Source organism: Rousettus aegyptiacus, unplaced genomic scaffold (assembly GCF_014176215.1).
Source record: "Rousettus aegyptiacus isolate mRouAeg1 unplaced genomic scaffold, mRouAeg1.p scaffold_m13_p_6, whole genome shotgun sequence".
Classification (NCBI taxonomy): domain Eukaryota; kingdom Metazoa; phylum Chordata; class Mammalia; order Chiroptera; family Pteropodidae; genus Rousettus; species Rousettus aegyptiacus.
The window spans coordinates 49,327,791-49,346,529 of NW_023416309.1; the positions used below are offsets into that span (position 1 = coordinate 49,327,791).

Consider the following 18,739-nt stretch of genomic DNA (forward strand, 5'->3'; position numbering starts at 1 on the left):
AGTTCCCGGCCCTTGAATTTTTTTTTTTTTTTTTTTTACCTTTTCTAGTGAAAGGTACCACTGAATAATTCAGTACTTTCAGGGTCTTAGTAGAAGCAGAGGGCATTCCTATCTAACCAGCCAAGTCTTTTTCTTTCATTTAAAAGAAACTGGCTTTTAATTATACAAGCAGTGGAAAGATGTTCTCCTTGTAGAAACTGAAACAGTGCAGATAAACCATACATTTTTTTTCTGAATGAGCCTAATTCCAACCAACTTGCCGAATGCTCTAGTTCTAATAGCTGATTCTCTTGTTTTCCTAGAAAGATACTTGCAAATGACAGTTTTCTCTCCTGAGGTTTTATACTAATTTTTCTCATTTTTCATGAGGGTGTTTTAAAAAGTAGTAGCAACAGCATGTATATCTGTTTCTGAACTCGAAAGGACTGTCTCATGTTATTTTCTGTGGGTTACTTTATAAGAGTAGATAAGAGTAGGAATGCTTCTGTTCGTAGAGTGTTGAGATTTTTGGTGTTTTTCTGCTTTGAGATGTTTCCTCACATTTAATCTGTTTATGTGATAAATTATTAGTATATTTTCAGTTATTGAACCACCTTGATTCCTTGGATAAACTATCTGCCCATGACCCATGATTCTTTAAGCATTGCGTAAATGTGCTTATTTTAAAGATGACAAGCCAAAATCTGGCTCATTGAAAAGACTAGGACAACCTTGGGCCATAACGAAGGCAGAACTGAAAAGGAAGCATTAAAAGTTTTTAAATTACAAGAAAATGCTGTGAAGATCACTTGAGGAATACGTATTTTCAATTTTATAAAGTCAGCATGGCTCTGATGCCAGAAATCCAACCCATATTGCAAAGGAAAAACCAAATCTCATTATTGGACATGTATGGAAAAAAACACTTAAAAATATTGGCAAATTTTGTCACTTTTAAAATGAGCACATTTGTGCTAGGAACATTTTTAGTACTTAGGCAGCCTTCTAAGTATTGATATGTTTGTTTCTTCCAAGAATTATTTAGGTCTGTATTTGACATCTAGGATTTTCAGTAATTTGTGACCAGTTTGTGCAGGTGTTTCCTGTGTATCTGATACATTGTTGTTGATACAAGGAGGCTTAACACCTAAGATCCCACCTCCTAGCCCTGCAGGTTTTTACTGCACTTACATTGAAGTTCAGTGTGTTGTAAATAACCGAGAAGTTTCCCCCTTGAGATAAAAAGTCCACCAGGCCTCCTGCGCAAGTCATTCCATGAAATACAAGAAAAACCCAAAAGACGATTAACATTTTATTTTTTAAAAAAAACCTAACACCACTTGGTGTCTTTTTTTTTTACGACAGAGGAAATAAATGCCCTGGGATTAGAAAGACAATAAGAAATCAAAAGACCTTTAGGTCTCAGGAAGCAGTGTTAGGGATCTGATTCAGAAACCAGGCAGAGATGATAGATGAAATGTTAAAACCTGTGTTAAAGCACATGCCATTAGAAGGACAGCACAGCCAATTTTGAGACAGAGCCCACCCAAAACATAGTTCACTACTATTATTGTTGGAAGGGGCCTGAACATTAAACACAACTTCACAAATAGACAAAGAGAGCATTAAATAACTCTTCCCTTAAAACACGGTGTGGCCACAGGACTGAATCTGTAAACACAAGGTAATCTTTTTTTTCTACGGTAATGTAAAGTCAGTTAAATCTCAAAAGACACTTTGCTGGTCTAAATTACAGGATTTTAAACATTTAAAAAAATATATAATACAATGTCCCTTTAAAAAGTCCATAATTTCTTGGGGACAGTGCCTCAGCTTGGTCCCAAATATTTTCTCCTCTGTTACCATTTCTCAAATAGTACCTGCCGTGGATGGTTTCCCACAGGTGGTATCAGTGCTGTTTAAAAATCACTACTTTGTTGCATTTCCTTTGGCTCTGCCAGGGACAGAGCCGCCTCTGAGCCGAAGCTCTGCCTTCCGAGTACCCCAGTCCTCGCTCTTCCTTCCAGACTGACTCACCCTTTCCCAGAGCTGCTGACGAACAAAGCAGGACGGTCACCAAGGTCCACGTTGACAGGAGAGTCTTCAGGTGAAGCCTGTTTCCTAACTTGTTCCTTTCTTCTCCCATTCCTAGGGCACCAAATAAGCAGCCCCCCCACGAAAAAAGGAAGAAAGTTACTCTCCATATGCAGAGATGCAGGAATAGAGAGAGCGGTTAGTTATGTTTCAACCCCTGTGTGTTTGGTCACCGTTTGGGGGACCTACTGAGAGATTTCTGAGGCTGTGGCAAAGCAGAGTGCTCCCATGTGTGATGTCTGGCACGGCAGGGAGGGAGCAGTGACGCCCATGGATTTAATAGTTACTGGTGCAGATGCCTTGCAATGTCTCCAGCAGGTGGGCAGGACATTAATTAAGGAGCAGAGTTTGCCAAACACACGGGCAGCTCTACGCGGTGTTCTTTACTGTACAATCAAAGGATTAATAACCCTTTCTGTCGGACCCTCAGGGGAGAGCCCTATATTGGTATCCACTCCTCATTTATACCTTTAGCTACCAGCTGGCTGGGCAGCTTCAGGCAAATCACATCACCTTTTGGAATGTGTCTGAGTTTTTATGGCAGGAGTCCTTTAGAATCATTGACTTTTGGATTTGAAAACTGTCTGTTTGGCTGTGAACTGTAGTTGTGCCCCTGGAATTTAAGTAGTGGGTAGTGCAAGCATCCTCAGGCTGATAGGTAAGAATGCGTGAACCAAGAGCCAAAGACCGAGCAAAGGTACGGCGAGGCCCCTTGTCTCTTCCTGCTGAGTGGTGGCCTGGAGGGACCACTTACCTTGGCTTTCTGGAGGACGGTGCCTTTGCCTGTGACCATGACGGAGAGAGGCCTGTTCTTGAGTGCTGTAGCGGAGTTGACCGGGGTACAGTCTGGGGTGGGGGCAGCAGCTTTGGGCTGTGGTGACAAGAGAAAAGCAAGGCCTGAGCCAGGGCAAGGGAGACAGGACCCAGCTCCCCCCGACCTTGGTCCCGCAGCTTGGCGGGACCACGGCATGCGGCACTCACGCGGGGGCCCACGCTCTCCAGGTGGGTGGTGTCCACGGCGGTGCCCAGCGTCACGGGCCCAGCCTCGGCCTTCTTCAGGTTGCCCTTCACCTCCACGATGTTGAGCTCGAGGTCCACACGTCTGCTCTCCTCGATCTTACACTCCTCGTCAATCTCCTTCAGCTTCTGCTCCATGCTGGCCAGGACGCCCTTGTCTGGAATGAGAATTAAGCCGGCTGCAGTGAGCAGCGTCGTGGCCAGGGCCAGGAAAGGTCCTTTCAAAGACCAGTTGCTGGGAAATGGCTGGAAAGGAATCTAGAGGGGCTCAGATGTTCTTGTGTCTGAAGCTTTGGTTCACGTCAATGAAATAAAGGCTGGAAACTGAAGGTGGTGCGGGACAGGTGTGGTTCATGCGCGAAAGGTGACGTGGGGAAAAGGTGCTGGCGCCACAACAGGTGAACCAAGGAACGCACATTTAAGTGCAAATAAACTATTTAAGGCGGAAACACGATTTTTAGAGATGTCCTGGTCCTACTGACAGCAGGGCAGAGGGCTTCTGCGAAGGACAGTGACCTTTTAGCAGGACTTCAAGCGGGGGCATGGATCCAGCCCAGCCCCCCATGTCCCCTGGGCGGAAGGCGCACCCCGGGAGCCCCCTACCCGTGCATTTTAACAGCGTCTCCTTCAGCTCCCGCTTCTGCTTCCGAAGCTGGGCCAGGTGAGCCCGGATCTCCTCCCTCTTCTTCTCCAGCCTCTCCTTCTCCTCTGTGTACCGCTTCACCTCGGCCTCCGTCCTGTTCTTGCCAAGTTTGATCTCTGCAAACCCAGAGAGGGGGACGTGAGGGCTGTCCCCATCCCACTGTGCAGGCTCAGACAGAACCCGGAGCTCTGACAGACCAGAGCCAGACACCAGGACAATCATCCCTGATTGACCTTGGGCCCAGCCCCTTCAGCTCTCTGAACCTGTTTCCTCACTAGAAAAGGAAGGGATTGGGCTAACTTCTCAGCCATTTCCAAAACATCGAACTCTTACTTAGTACTTAGCACAAGTACCTGCAGAGGCCACCCGCAACCTGTCCTTCACAGGCGTGCTGGCCCCCGCTGGGGATATAGCCACGACGTCTGGACAGCTTGGTGGGAAGGAGATTTTCTGTTGTTCAGTCTGGATTTTGACTGTCGCAATTCTTGGGGAAGGTTCCAGACTCTCCTGCTGCACTGGCTGTGGGATGAAGCGAACATGACTCAGCTGGCCAAGGGGCCTGGGCATGTGGGGCTGGCTCACCTGCGGGCGGCCGGCCTATACCTGCAACTCTGGGGTCTCTGCAGACTTGATGAGGAGCTCGTCTGGGGCCAGGCCCGCATCTGCAGGGAGGGCCTCAGCTGGAAGGTCCAGGTGAGGTGGCGTGGGGGAGCGCGCCCGGATCTGGGTGCCCCCTGGGCTGTGCAGGAAAGACTTGACGGGCGTGAGGTCCAGATACACACGGTCAGGGTCGGACTCAGCTTGAGCATCTGTGGGAGGCGGGGCTTCCTCGGGGTCCACCTGCAGAGAGTCAGGCGGCTTTCACCACTGCCTCTGCTCCCTGGGCTGTAGAGGCACCACCTGCCCTGCTGCAGAGCTCCTGTCCCCTCCCCATGCAGTACTGGGCAGGGACCTTTCCCTGGGGACGCCTCCTATTGAGGAGGGGTTAGGTCAGAGTTCGAATCCTGGATCTGCCTTTCAAGAGGTGGGAGACCCAGGACAGAGTACTAACTTTCCTGAACCTTATTTCCTCATCTGTAAGAGGGTAGTCGTACCTCCCTGTAAGGTGGTTAGGATTAAAGGAGCTAATCCACAGCAGCACAGCACCGAGTCCTACGTCTGATAAATGGAACCCCCTACCAGAATGAGGATCCCACCCCCACCATCAATTTGGTCCTCAAAGGCTAATAATGGTGTCGTCGTTGCCAATCCCAGTGCAAAAGACAACCTGTCCGCGCCGACGGCCCTGCCGGTGACTTGGAATGCACTCGTCTTAGGGACAGTCTAAGCTGGCACTGAGGTTTGGCAGGAGGAGGACGACCTGACAGCCCCAGGCCGCTGCCCCAATGGCGCCCTCACCGTGGCCGTCAGCTCCGACATCTCCACGTCGTCATACAGCAGCTCCTGGCGCCCCTGGCTGGGCAGGCCGTCGATGTAAGTGTTCGGTTCTGAGAACTTTCTCTGCATCAGTCTGGAAGACACAGGAGATTCGGGGCTGGGTGTCAGAGCCACTCAGTCTCCACAGATTCATGATGACAAGAGGTACAGTGAAAGCCGTGGGAGACCCGGAGTCCAGCGCCAGCCTCATTTTAGCGCAAATTCGTTTATTTAGGGGGTAGCTCCCCGCTCTCCTCCCAGGGCCTTCCTACTAGAACCCTGGGCTCCGAATTTCCAGAAAAACACGTTTCCCTTGCCCCAGCATCCTTTGGTCACCTTCTGATTCCCTTTTAGGAATTCCAACAACAAAACCCTCTCTCGTTTCATCTTCGTAATACACTTGGGGCAGCACAGACCTGAGACTTTCCCCGTTTTGTACACACGAGATTCTGTTTCATGGGCTTGGCCGGCTTCCAACCAGGCTCCTCAGCCACACAACCCAGCACTTCTCCCTGAGTGCGCCCCAGAGTGCTCATCTGGAAAGCAGAGAAAGCACCTGCTCTTTCCAGGGTGTGCTGGGGACCCAGAGAGGCATCACAGGAAGGTACTGAATCAGCAGTAAGGGTGTGAAGGGTTGGGAGAGGTGCCGACATGGCCATGAGGATCTGGGGAGCATCTAACCCAAGCTGAGGATGCTGCAGCTCCCGTGGGCCGGAGGCCTGGCTCCGTTCCCGGGCTGGCCTCCCTCGGGGTGGCTCCCTGGCCCTGGTCTTCCTGCTGCTGGGAGGACAGGGCTGGCAAACCCTGAGTTCTCAGCGGCCACCCTGCTCGAATGGCCACAGAGGCCAGTCTGAGCCTGGAGTGGAGAAGCATGACTAAGAGGGGGAAGGGAGAAGGCAGAGGCCTGAGACTCACAGCAGAGAGGTTTTGGCTGCACTCACGATACAGGAAACCCGATCTGCATCCACGTAGTCGTAGGTGAATTCTTCTGGGTCTGTCTTGGAGCCCGACTCGGAGAGCAGGAGGCCGAGCCAGTGGCCCATTTCCTCAGAAGACTTGGCCTGGGAGGAGGCAGAGAGGGACATGAGCAGGTCTGGAGCGTGACCAGACCCCCACTGGGTGGGCACGGCACCCTGTCCCTGTGCTCACCCCGGGCAAGGCCTCGGAGAGAGCCTGGAGCCATGCTCCTTCATTTTCACCGGTATTTCCCATCCCACAGGGACCCCAAATCACATTTTCTGCCACTAGTAATCCCTTGACGCTACCTCATGAGGTCCAGCACCTTTGTCCCAAGCATGACATTTGGTTTATATACATGCATTTCTAGAAGGCTAATGGGCCAGGAGAGAACTGTTAAACTTATATGCATTTTAGGTTGATACCTCTGTTTTTTGAACTGTCACAGTGTATTACCCTCATCCAAACATACAATACTACCTGGATCCCTTGCTAAAGACATAACAAAACTCAACTTTATTTCTGTTTATGGTTTCGATAGGATGGCTTAAATAGCTTGCACAAGGTCAGCCATCTCTACCAAATCATGAACTAAATCCCAGAGAAATTGGTCCTTGGGTTTTTTCCAGGGGACAATGAATCTAAACAAATACATATAGTGGGTATTTCTATGGGAATGCCAATCCAATGTTGCTTCTTGCCTTTAGAATGAGAAAAAAACCTGGGGATTCTATACATACTACATGTTTGCTTTCATGAGGAAAAAGCTGCCACTCGGGCGTCACACGGCACAGCCACCTTCCTGCGAGGCTCTCTGCACCAAGCAGGCAGCTGTGAGCTGAGTGACAGTCAGCTGGTTTCCCTTCCCGTTCATTTCCAGGCGGGTTTCTCCATTAAGCTCTTCCCAGGCATCACCTAGTTCCTGCTTGGCGCCATCTCTGCCCTGGGCCGCCGTTACGGCTTATTGCTCCCATTTTGGCCCCTGTCCCCCAGTCGGCAGACAGAGGAAGCATCTCAAAACCCAAATCTGAGCATGCCAGCGTGCCCTGAAACCCTTCAGTGTCTCCCGCGGCTCTCAGGATCAACCCTCCTCCCCTCCCAGCCTTGTCACACGCGTTCCCGCCCTGACCCCCAGCACGACGGTTTTCACTCAGACCGACCGCTTCTCAGCAACTGTTATTAATCAGGTAATTAATAGAATAACAACATCTCACTCTCATACTAGAATGTAAGTTCCACGAGGACAGGGAGCATCTCTGTCTGGTTCACATATCGTACTTGAGTAGAAGAGATACGGGTCTAAACTTGTCCACCTGTCTGAGAAGCATGTGGCATGTGGACCTTTTAGCCACCAGAGGGCAGCATTGAAACAAAATTTGGATGAAGACCAGGATCCTGGACTAGATGAATAGGCGTGAACTGGGAAGTCTGTGCTTCTGTGCGTGTGAAAAACCCTGGCTGAGGCCCACCCAGCTCCATGCAAGGCACGATGTCACCTCTTATGTTATAAATGTGACGTTACATCAAACAGAGGGCAAGGAGTGGGGAAAATGTATCATAAACTTGATTCTTCCCCCCAGATCAGCCCTAACAGTCATCATTTTCATGTCCTAGGCTCCATCTGGTGATACACAAACTAAGTCAAACCCACTGTGAGTCCCCAGGTTTTTCCAGCAGCTCGAGAGTTATAAATACGCCTCTTGCCCTAAGTGCAGGAAGTAGCTCATTGTCCACTCCTATAACACAACCACCCTGAGGTCAGAAAGGGAATGGAAAATTTTAAAAAATGCAAACAATCTCAGGCAAAAGAAACAAAAATAAGGCACCAGTACACTGAATCTCCACGACTGGCAGCAGACAGCCCCAGCCTCCCCGCCCCGGCCGCCCCCGCCACCCCCACGGGCCGGCAGTACCTCGAGCTTGGCCAGCTCCTCGCCGTTGTGCAGGATGCGGAAGCTGTAGAGGTGGTCCGGGCTTGGGTCTGGGACCACCTCACAGCCCACGAGGCTGAGGGGCTGCTGGGCCACCTTGCTGCGGTTCCGGTCCTGGTAAAAGTGCAGGTGACTGTCCCTGACGGAGCACCAGCGTGACTTCCACTGGCTGTTCACCAGCACGTTCAGGTAACCTGCAGGAGAGGAGGCAGCTGCAGGAGGGCAGGGGTGGCTGAGGGGCGTCCAGGCTGCCCCCACCTCCGGGCCTCCCAGGGTTCCAGGACTTGTCAGGCTTTGCCCGAGAAGTTTTATGAGCTCGGGCTGAGAATCTCAGTGTGTTTTTCCCCCTCCTGTGTGTGAGCAGCTAGACCTTTTGAAGGTGGGCAGCACAGCTCTACTGGTGTCTGAAAATGGTGTGTCTAGAAGAAAAGTGTGTTGCACCTTGGACTGGGCCAGGCCGCTATGCATGTGTGCAGGGCAGTGGGATCCCCTAGCCCAGGACTCATCTCCACGGTGCTAAGCGCCCGGCCGGCAGCAGCCCTCTGCTGGCCTCCGGTCACTCAGGCCACGTGCAGGGAGCTCGCCCCAGCCAGGTCTCCTCGCTGCAGGTGCGACCCCTCCGCCTCGACAGCCTTAGCTTCCCAGCTCGTGTGACAGCCCTGCCATTCCTGGGTCATCCAATCTCAGCCTGCAAAGCCCTCCTCTCCCTCACCAACGCCTCCTCATCCTTCCAGATGCAGCAGGCCTTGGCCCTCCCCGGGTCCTGCATGCCCTGCTCTGCCTGCCTTCAGGACACTTGGATTCAGAACGGCGAGACCCTCTGCCTCCACGTCAGCCTTCAACGGACAGTTTCTCACGGGCAGGAACTTGCCTTGCTCGTCTCCAGCACCCAGGGTCTACCCCCGGGGCCTCTCCAGCAGGGAGCCCCTCTGTGTATTGGCATGCAGAGGCAGCCAGGATCCACCCTGCTGTCCTTTACTAATCTCATGTGGTTGCAAGTGCAAAGTTCAGCTTCTCAAGCAGAGGACAAGCTTCCCACTCCCCCTCCCAAGAAAAAAAAGTTAGATGAACATTTAGAGACCTGACACCATGTGCCAAGCACAGCCATATCCTTGGGGCTGCAAAGATGAGTAAAATCCAGTCTTTAGGATGCTTTGCACGCCCCAGAGTGCGGTGGTTGACAGCTCTCCGTGCTGCTCACCACCCCAGGGGCACTGGCTTACAAAGCAGAGGCCTTCTCCACCGTAAGGACGTGGTAGCTACTTGGAACCTTAGCCGGAATGAATGAGACTCGTGCAGTAGGGTCAAAGTGAATGGCCACCTTCCTGCCCAGCCAGTGCTGGCCACACAGTGGGCATCACGGATTGTGGGGATCGAGAATTTCTCAGAGCCATGTTACTATCACAACAAGGTAGCGAAGGGGAAGAATTTGAGCCCAGGACCTAGGACCTCTGGCTCACGTGGGCAGACACCCTACGCGCCTATCACGAGAACTGTGGACCGAAGAGAACTCTGGTTGAGGAGGGGTGGGGGCTCGGATGCTGAGTCTCGGGAAGGCGAGCACCTGTGTTCTCTCCCACAGGGGGCAGGAGCATGGTTCACTGCTGAATAACACCCAGCCGCAACTCCCAAAGTGACTCATCGTAACCAGGCTACAATGCCCCACACCGCGGCTCAAAGCCACAGGGACTGGCTGAGCCAGGCCGTTAGCCAGTGCCCGGCTGGAGAAGCAGCAGGCCCAAAGGTGAGGCCTTTTCTGCTGCCTTCCCATTCCACCCTGTCCCCTATCCCCCAGCCACCCAGCCAGCTTCATGAGGAAGAGGAAAGGGCCCAAAGGCGGACAGTAACAGCCTGCAGGCCCCCGGGAGGGCTTCTGCAATGATAGATATCAAGACAGGGGCTCACCCCAGGGTACTTTCTGGGAAAGGTGTTCCTCCTGGCCTCGGTTTCCTCAAGACTGAGGGAGGGCAGCAGAGGTGACCTCCAAGAGCCTACACGCCAGCACCTACACACGCCCTCTGTCACTGACACAGTGCCTGCCACGCCCCATGAACAACGATCGAGTGAACAGACTTTTAAAGACCATTAGGAGACCAGGAATCAGTTGCCCTTCTCTTCCACAAAAGATCTTGCATTGCAGCGAGCGTCTGGTTAGACCTGAGAACTACCTGCAGTGAAGATAAACTGCAGGCGACAAGCTCACCGTCCGTGGAGACGTTTAAAGCGAGCCCTAAAACCCCTGCCTTCATCAGCTGAGCAGCTTGTCCTGGAGACGGGCTCCAGCCCAGCGGACAAGCCCTCTGGTCCAGGAGGTGGCTAAGATTCTTACTGGCTGTCTCAAGGGACCTCTCTGGAGGCTCCAGCGAGGTAGATTTCTTCCTGCCCAGGTTCATCAGGTTGCTCAGCTTGAGGCCCGCAGAACTCTTCTTCTTGACTGTCAAGACGAGAGAGAAAGCCACGAGCACGGCCCACAGCTTGGCAACATGCCCTTACGGAGGGTAGAAAAAATAGCAGACCCTTCCCACATCTGCCCCTCCCTGCGCACGCACACGTGCGTGCACACACGCGCGCACACACACATGCACACACGCCTGCTCCCCAAACCGGGGTCCACAGGCCAGAGTCGGGTGTCTCTAGCATCACATGCTCAAGAGTAGCACAACCGGCTTCTCTTATGCAACGTGTCAGCGGTTGAGCATCTCTACAGACTGATTTGGAATAGTTAGCAAATAAGAGGGGAGAGACTGTTCTACCCCCGGCCACTCATGAAACGCCAACTTAGCCGTCTCTCCCGTTTTTCAGGATCTGTCGGCTGTAGTATTTCCAAGGAATTTATCGATTGGAAGCATGTTGGAGGTGGCTGTTCCATCCCATGAGGGTTGAGCCGGACAGCCGAACCTCACGGCCTGGGACCCCGCCCCAGCCCCCTTCCCAGCCTAGGCCGAAGGCCGTAAGCACTGGTACCATCTTTCGTCTCTGGGACCTCAGGATGGCCATCGACAGAGCTGCCATACTCTGAGGCGGACAGGTACTTCTCAGTTAGATCTGGCTGCAGAAGAGAGAAAGAGAGAGAGACAGTGGGTGACCTTATCTGGAAATGGTTACCTTGGAGATCACAATTTAAGAGAAAACAACAGATTACGCTTGAATGCAGGGGTCGCGCTGGAGTCCAGGTCACTGGTGGGACACTGGCCGGGCTTCCCTCTGGGGCTCCCCGGAGGACCGGCCTTCATCCTCCCTTCCTGAGGCGCCCTGCCCTGTCCCAGAGCACCTTCGCCTCGTGTACAAGTTCTCGAAATGGCTGCTCAGCCTGATGTGACAGCCCTGTGGCCAGTGGGGAGGGCAGGTAGCCAGTCCCGGGGGCGGCCTTAGAGTCGGCGTCCGAACTGAAGCTCATGTCAGGCTGGGAACCACCCACTGAACCAGGCGCGCAAAGACGTGTTTTGGGAACCGACTGTGCCACCGACACATCGGGCTTTGGAGAAGGGCCAGCAAGTCTGAACAGGGCCAAGCCATGATCTGCACGCAGGCTGGAACATTCTCCAGCCAAGTACGCTCTCGAAACCCCGCTCTGCGTGCAAGTAAAATAGGGATAACACTCCCGTCTGCAGAGAGTCCCTAACGGAGGAGTGGCTGCTGCCGTTAGAGCGTGAAGCCCTCGGATGGTTCCAATCAAGCTTCTTCTAGAAGCACTTTCTGCAGACCTCTGGAAAACTAGCTGGGGGACTCCCAGCCAACAGGGCTGGCCTAAGGTGGGACCCAGGACTGATGTGCCTGGCCAGGGGACACTGTGTGCAGGTCTTCAGGGAGAGATGCTGGTTCTCACCCCAACGTCATGGAAACCCAAGCTGACTGATTTTTGTTTTTTGCCGATGACCAAGGAATGACTGAGACAACTAAGACAGCCCCCTCTAAAAGGGCTGTCCGCATTTCTACACGGGGGATGGCCCGTGCCTTCCCGAAGGACAGAGGCTGTCATCCCTGCCCATGCCCTCTGCGTACCCTCCACGGGACCCCGCGATGAAAGAGGGACCCTCTGGCTGCTCTGTGCATCCCGGGCTTCAAGGCATCTGCCTGCAGATACTTGAGGACATGGAATGCGACCTCGCATGGGAGGGCCTCCCCTCGGGCAGCCCCCAGCCCTGCTTTCTTGACTCTGACCCTTCACCAGGGGCCCCACGGTTCCCTGCAAATGAGCACTGGAGCCCTCTGGCTGGGGTCAACATCGAGATGGCTTCCCCAACTCTGGGAATGAGTGGGAAGAAAGAGCCTCGGACAGTACATCTCCCTGCCGAAGAATGGAAGACAAAGTGACTTTGTCCCGATGACACTCTTCCCCCGCCCCTTGCCCAAGCAAAAGGATATTTCAGTTCTGCATAGTTTTCCTTATCCTGGCATTGCGCGTTCCTTACTAACTGGGCTAAATGCAAAGCCAAAGATCTTGATTTTATACTTGTAATTTTTTACGGAGTAAAAATGGAATTGGACTCGCCTTCCAGGCAGAGCGGAGCCTTACCTTCTGACAGTTCAGGCGCTGGGCTTCTGGGGTGTACTGGTTTCCCTCGGACGCTCCTTCTGAGGGCAGGCCGCTCACCTCCTGAATGACCTGAAGGAAGGCGGCGGCCGTCAGCGGAGGCCCAGGCCCCCGAGACCTGCCTGGCCTGCACTCTGAAGCTGGGTCCCCTCAAGGTCACGAGAGAGTGGGTAGAGGTGAGAGAGAAGACACATGATTTCCCAAGAACAGAGAGCCACCCCGCCCCCAATAGCGGGCCCACATGTGGCCTCGGGACCCAGCTGTGTGGGCTGTGATGGGGGGGGGGGGCTTGTTCCTTAGGCCCTCTCTCCTGCAGGCCCCATATGTTCTGGGTGTGGGCAAGGGGGGCATTTTACAACAAAGCCCACAGATGGCCAGAGCAGCCAGCCCTCAGCTCTGCAGCCCTAGGGTAGGGGCACGCAGGTCGGAGGTGGCACTGGCCATGCCAAGCAGCACCCCTGCTCTGAGCCGGGGGCCACATGGCGGATTCCCAGAGGATAAGGGCCCAGGGCAACCACAATCACACTGCCCAGCCGGGAGCCCTTTGGAGATACGGACTCAGCAAGAGCAATTTCAAAGACCCTCCTTTTACAGTCTCTGCCAAGAGCTGTTTATAGAAAGGGATTAAACTCAGGAAAGCTAAAGAATGAAAGGAAGAATAGCTCTGGAGACGGAGAGAGGTAAGGCATTTCTCACGCCTGAGACGGACCTCGGGTCTGAGCCTCAGCCACATCTGTAAGATGGGACACCTGTGCCATGGGCTGCTGTGAGGACTCATCCCAACATGCTCATTAGCATCCTCATTGGCTGGGGCCTAGATACATGGAGCGCGTGAGGCCGCTCATCCAGGCTCGAGGGCGTGGGGCTTCCACTTCTCTGCGAGTTCTGCCTTCTGCCTGCCATTCCTGGGACTCTTGTTCCAAACTCAACGTCTCCTATTACTGTCATATATCTATCACACCCTGAAGGCACAAGTATGACTATGCAGAGTTGAGACACAGCGGCCCAGGGCAGGTAGGGAGATGCGTCTGGTTCGGAGCCCATCAGACAGGCTAACGGGTCCCACCCGAGTGCAAGCGTGTGCAGTGTCTCAGGAGTCAGGTGCTTCTGGCCCTGTCTGCCCCTGCACTCACCTGAGCAGGAGGGAAAGGGCCCGTGAAGGCCAACAAGAGAGGCCGTGTCTTTTCAAAGTGTTCTTGTCTTTAAAGCACCACCAAGACGGGGTGGGGAGGACAGAGGTCTGAGGAAGAGGGCGTGAGAGTTGCGGAGGGAGGCTGGGGGTCACGGGAAGGACAGGTGGGTCTGGGCAGTCAGGGGAGCGGCGCTGGGCGCTGGGAGCCAGCGCAGCGCGTGTGCGCATGTGTGCATGCAAATATCTGTGTGTGTGTGTGTGTACAGATGGGGGTGGAGGGCGGATAAAATGCTCCTGAATGGAAATGCATCAACGTGGCAGAGACGCAGAAAGGAGGGAAGGGGCCTCGGGCTCTCTCTGGCCTCACCAAGGGCCCTGCTAGGTCTGGAGATTCCTCCGCAACCATGGGCATCTCCTTGACACAAACCTTAAACCTTCGGGAATCGTCAAGCCCGTCTCTAGTACGGGGCGGCAGGCTCCTCCCAGGTGCTTCGCCAGGGGGGCTACATCACGGAAAGTGTAAGCAGAAGTGACCGTGTGCACTGGTGGTGACGGCACTGGTCAGTTCTGGGCCTGAAACTCGATGCGGCCACTTGCTGGGGGCCTTGATTGGTCACCTCCTCCCTCGGAGCCTTAAACCCCATTCCAAAACGGGACATTAACATCACCCGGCTTCCCGCAGCGTGGTTACATTTGCGAAAAGCGGGTTAAACTTGCTCAAAGTGCGTGGCTCATGGCAAGTAACGAGTGGCAGTGACCTCTATTCTTCTTTAATAAGGAGGCTGGTGACGTCTCACTAGAGGCCAGAAGACAAAACGATTTCAACTAGAACCCACGTCCGGGGCACCGAGAAGGACGCGGACCCGGTAGCAGAGTGCTGTGGTCCACTCCCCGAAGGCTGATTGCTACCACTCAGGACGTGGGAGGCCCTGGGACCTGGAAAGCGCTAGACCCCTTACCCTGGACAACGTCCATCCTTTTCGGGAAAAGCTGGGGAGCCAGAACTGTGGGGGGTCCCAGGAGCCCGCGTGGGGAGCAGGCCCGTTTCCCCAGCGCCCCGGGGTCTCCCTCACCCTGAGCCACTGCTCGGCCTGGTCCTTGCTCTGCAGGCCCAGCACGATCACGTCGGCGTTCATCGGCGTGATCTTCAGCTTGTGTTCCTTCTTCCGCACTTGCTTCTCCTTGTGCACAACGCTGCTGCCCAGCAAGTTCACGTCCAGCTGAGGGCTGTGGTCCTTGGAGGATTTGTAGCACTGGAAGCAAAGAGACGAGGCACGGCTTCACCAGGGGTGCCGAGCCTAGCCAGGGTCTGCGGACGGAGGGGCTGCTGGGCGTGGCAGGACCCGTGGAGAGCTGGGCTGCGCCCCAGGGGCCGGAGGCCAGACGCGCAACCTCAAAACTCGGCCACTCTTGGTCTCGGCATCAGACAGGCAGGTCGTCTGCCTCTCCTTCAAGCCCCCTTCTCACTGGCCCCAGGATCTGCTTGTCTGAGCTGCTCTAACCTCACTGCGGGCCTGGGCTGGTCCCTAAAATACGTCTCACATATCCAGGGTGGAACACGCTTATCCCATTTCTCCATTTCCGCGTTTCTCGCTCAGCTACCCCAGCAAGGGGTCCACAGGGGAAGAAGACTAAGCTTATCATCTGGTTAGTTAGGAAGATGATATTCCTAGCAAAGCAAAGAAGGGCTTTTTCTTCCCCTACCAGAGAAAACACTGTACCCCGTGGTCTCTCATTTGCAAAATGGGGGTCCTCGTGGGGCTGCAACAGGGTCACCCAAAGGCGCGCCTGCATGGAGCAGGGCGCGTTGGAAGCCGTGAGGAAAGGGTGTTTGTAATGATGCCGTGGAACTTCAAATCACGACATAAAACTGTGTATTTCAATTTAAATAACAGGAAACAGGGCTATGGTCAGTAATACCTTCCGATTTCTTCATGGGTCCTGTCTTATAATCAGTAATGCAAAATACCGTGACTTCCGAGAAAACATCTAACTTAGGATTCGCATGCCGCACAGACAAATGCAGTAGCCAGAACCGAGGCTGGACCGGGGGAGCCCCGACCCGGCAGCAGGCTCCGCCCCCAGCCTCCGGTGGCCTGGAAGTGGGGGAAGAACAGGCCCCCGGACTGGGGACAAAAAAGGTCCCTGGAAAAAATGTGGATGGGACGGGGGTGGGGGAGGGGTGGTCTGATGAAAACGACTAGACTTTTCTACCTCAGGTAAAGCGCCTTCCCAGAAGCTTGATCAGATTGTCTAATTACACTTTTGGCAGTAAGAAATCATAAAATTCAAATTCAAAAAAAGAAAAAGAAACAGCACACTCGTGCATGCAAAATTCTACGTATGATTTCAAGTTACAGAGGGATGAAAATCTGATATATAGAGGCCTAACCACCTGATATCAGGGACCATCTCCTCCCCCCGCCCCCGAGAGAGAGAGAGAACGGGAACTCGAGACCCACTGACCAGGAGCCGGGTGTCCTTGATGACGCAGAGCTGCTTGGCCCACTGCCCCAGCCACTTCTTGCGCCATAGGAAGGCGCAGATGCGGGTATCACGCATCAGCTCGATGCTGGCCTCGGGCGAGGGCCACTGGTAGGGGGCCGACTTGCCTCTGCTGCCCTCCTCCTCATCGTAGGACTCATAGGAGCTGCTCACCGCCTCTCCATCCTCTGCAAGGAAGATGCACGCGGTCACAGCCCCGCCAGGCAGGGGACATTCCTAAGCAGGCTCGTTCGTCCAGGAGGGAGGACGGCAGGCAGCAGGCAGGAGCAGCCACGGGCCCCCAGGCCACACCCCACCTGCCCCTCCAGGCCCTAAACCAGCCCCAGAGCTGCCGACCACACACCCGGGAAGATCTTCCAGCCCCTGGACCACAGCTTCTTAGATGCTGCCCCTGGCCACAGACACAAACAACCTAAAACCAGGGGTCTCTCCCTTTCTCTCCTCGAATCCTGTCATCTCAGACTCCACAGAAACCTCTGACAAGACTCTGCCCTCAGCGGACCACATGCTCAGACCCCACTCGAGGCCTCTGCTTCCTCAGCTGAAAGAGGAAGCGGAGGGGTGAGGATCTTCCTGGGGTCTCCAGGCCTGGCGCTCTGTCGTCTAAGGGGCCGGGAGGAAGGGGTCACCATCTGAACCTGGAGCCGGGCACGCGGCAAGCCTCCGACAGCTGCCTGCCCGGCTGGACCCGCTCTGACTCGATTCTGTCCCGGAAGCAGGGAGGGGATGTGGCACCTCAGAAACAAAAGGCAAAATGAAGCATGGCCGGATACGGCTTTCTGGGGAAGGGGCCTCCTTCCCGTTCCTCGAGGGCCCGCTCATAGTCACTTTTTTTTACAAAATCCACCCTCATCCTACACAGACTCTATTCCCTTTCTCTCCCCACTGAACGCCTCTCCACACAAACTTAGTGTGCGTACACACACACACACACACACACACACACACACACGCAATAAACCATTCCCCAAAAGCAGGACGCAGAGAACTCCAGGTCTCTGGTCCAACCCTTGGCTCAGCACAGGAATCCTGTCTATTGTAACCCTGATGGTGCTCCGGCCTCTGCTTGAATTCTCCATGGATGGGAGCTCACTTCCTTCCAACTGCTCCCATTACTGGGCCGCTCTCACAGAGTAGGTCTACCGCCTGCTTCCCTGTGACTTCTACGCACACACCATCTGTGTCCCCGAGTCAGGGTGAACGAATGAATCCTCTCGTTCTTCCCCATGATCTCATCCAGGAAAGACACAGCCCAGAAGCCCCTTCTACTACCTGCATAGCGAGGTCCCTGCACACCAAGAAAACAGAGCCACGCTCGAACTCGAGTATAGGAAAACGGGATGAGGCCACTGCCATGGTTACTCTGACTACGATGCCAATAAAAACGTGTTCTACGTTGTTTTAATATTTTTGAAAATAACACTTTAAAAGCGGTGTGGTACCACCCGTCTTCGTGGCGTAATAAAAATGTTGCACAGTTCAGGATTTTACACCTATTAAACCAGCAAAGATTGAAAATAGCAGTGCTACCCGGTGGGGGGACCCCGAACTCTCACGTTACTGGTGGCAACGTAAACCAACACAGGCCTCTCGGAAAACAGTCTGGCAGCCTGTTGTTTCAAGAGCTATGAAAACACCCGTACCCTTTGACCCAGTAATCCCGGTCCTGGGAGTTTACCCTAGGAAACTGGTTTTCTGAAAAGGAAGGAAGGGGGGAAGATTCCATGCATGAAGACATTAATTCAAGCACAATTCAACAGTCAGCAGAACGGGGCACGTATGATTTCACCCAGCTAGGAGCACGGCATGCAACTGTAAGCGATGAAAACTCTGAAGACTGTTTTGCAACTCGATAGGTAGAAACGATGGTAAGGGAGAAAGCGCATTTAGTTACACGTGCAAATAGATCAGTCTTGAAAGGCAACAGGGAGGACTCGAAGTAGTTGATCTGATCTGGTGGTAGGAGCGAGGCGATTTTAATATTTTTAAAAAAAGAGGGGACGCAGTTAGCATTAATATGATGGCTGGGCGGAGGGCCAGGGGAGGGAGGGAGCCATCGGGGGGATCGTTTTATGAACTATGTAGATGTCTAACCAATGTACTGCATACTTGAAACTAATGTAAATAAACTTTTAAAAAGTCCTTATTGTCAGTTTTGTGTTATCTGTACAGTAAGTGAAATAAGAATGATGCAATGTCACTGGGCCATCTCTTCCCGGAACAAAAATTAACGGCAAAGGCCACAGAGCTCAGCGTGAAGAAGCTGGCCCGGTCCGCTGGCTATTTGGTGCTTCTGGGGCTACTCAGGAACCTAAGATCTGCCTGTCCGCCTCGGCAGGGGGCGCGGGGAGATGAGAAGAAAGAGAAAAATCATAGCACCTCAAGCTACCTGGAGTAGCTTGGAGGAAATTTTGGGCAAATGTATTAACTTTGTTTCTCCCCAAAAGCAAACACGGCACCACCACAAATGTAAGATATTCTTAAAACACATACTTGGCTGCCAGGGGTCCTAGGGCAAACAGGTGTAAAGG

General features: G+C 53.6%; 1 protein-coding gene across 3 annotated transcripts in view; it reads right to left on the reverse strand.

The window, feature by feature from the left end:
- Positions 1-1,278: 1,278 nt before the first annotated feature.
- The window catches only part of AFAP1L2 (actin filament associated protein 1 like 2), an 89,126-nt gene continuing 71,665 nt past the window's right edge, over positions 1,279-18,739 (reverse strand). For 2 of the 3 annotated variants that reach the window (XM_016146373.2, XM_036222308.1), the window contains exons 6-19: positions 16,170-16,375; positions 14,777-14,956; positions 12,554-12,643; positions 11,002-11,086; positions 10,367-10,525; positions 8,020-8,231; positions 6,065-6,210; positions 5,132-5,243; positions 4,337-4,573; positions 4,087-4,252; positions 3,694-3,849; positions 3,055-3,248; positions 2,828-2,944; positions 1,279-2,127 (exon numbers count right to left, since the gene is read on the reverse strand). In XM_016146373.2, the coding sequence (XP_016001859.2) occupies positions 2,101-2,127; positions 2,828-2,944; positions 3,055-3,248; positions 3,694-3,849; positions 4,087-4,252; positions 4,337-4,573; positions 5,132-5,243; positions 6,065-6,210; positions 8,020-8,231; positions 10,367-10,525; positions 11,002-11,086; positions 12,554-12,643; positions 14,777-14,956; positions 16,170-16,375 (2,087 nt within the window). In that variant the 3' untranslated portion in view covers positions 1,279-2,100. The remainder of the gene's footprint in view (positions 2,128-2,827; positions 2,945-3,054; positions 3,249-3,693; positions 3,850-4,086; positions 4,253-4,336; positions 4,574-5,131; positions 5,244-6,064; positions 6,211-8,019; positions 8,232-10,366; positions 10,526-11,001; positions 11,087-12,553; positions 12,644-14,776; positions 14,957-16,169; positions 16,376-18,739) is intronic. The other variant, XM_016146372.2, reaches the window with a different exon arrangement.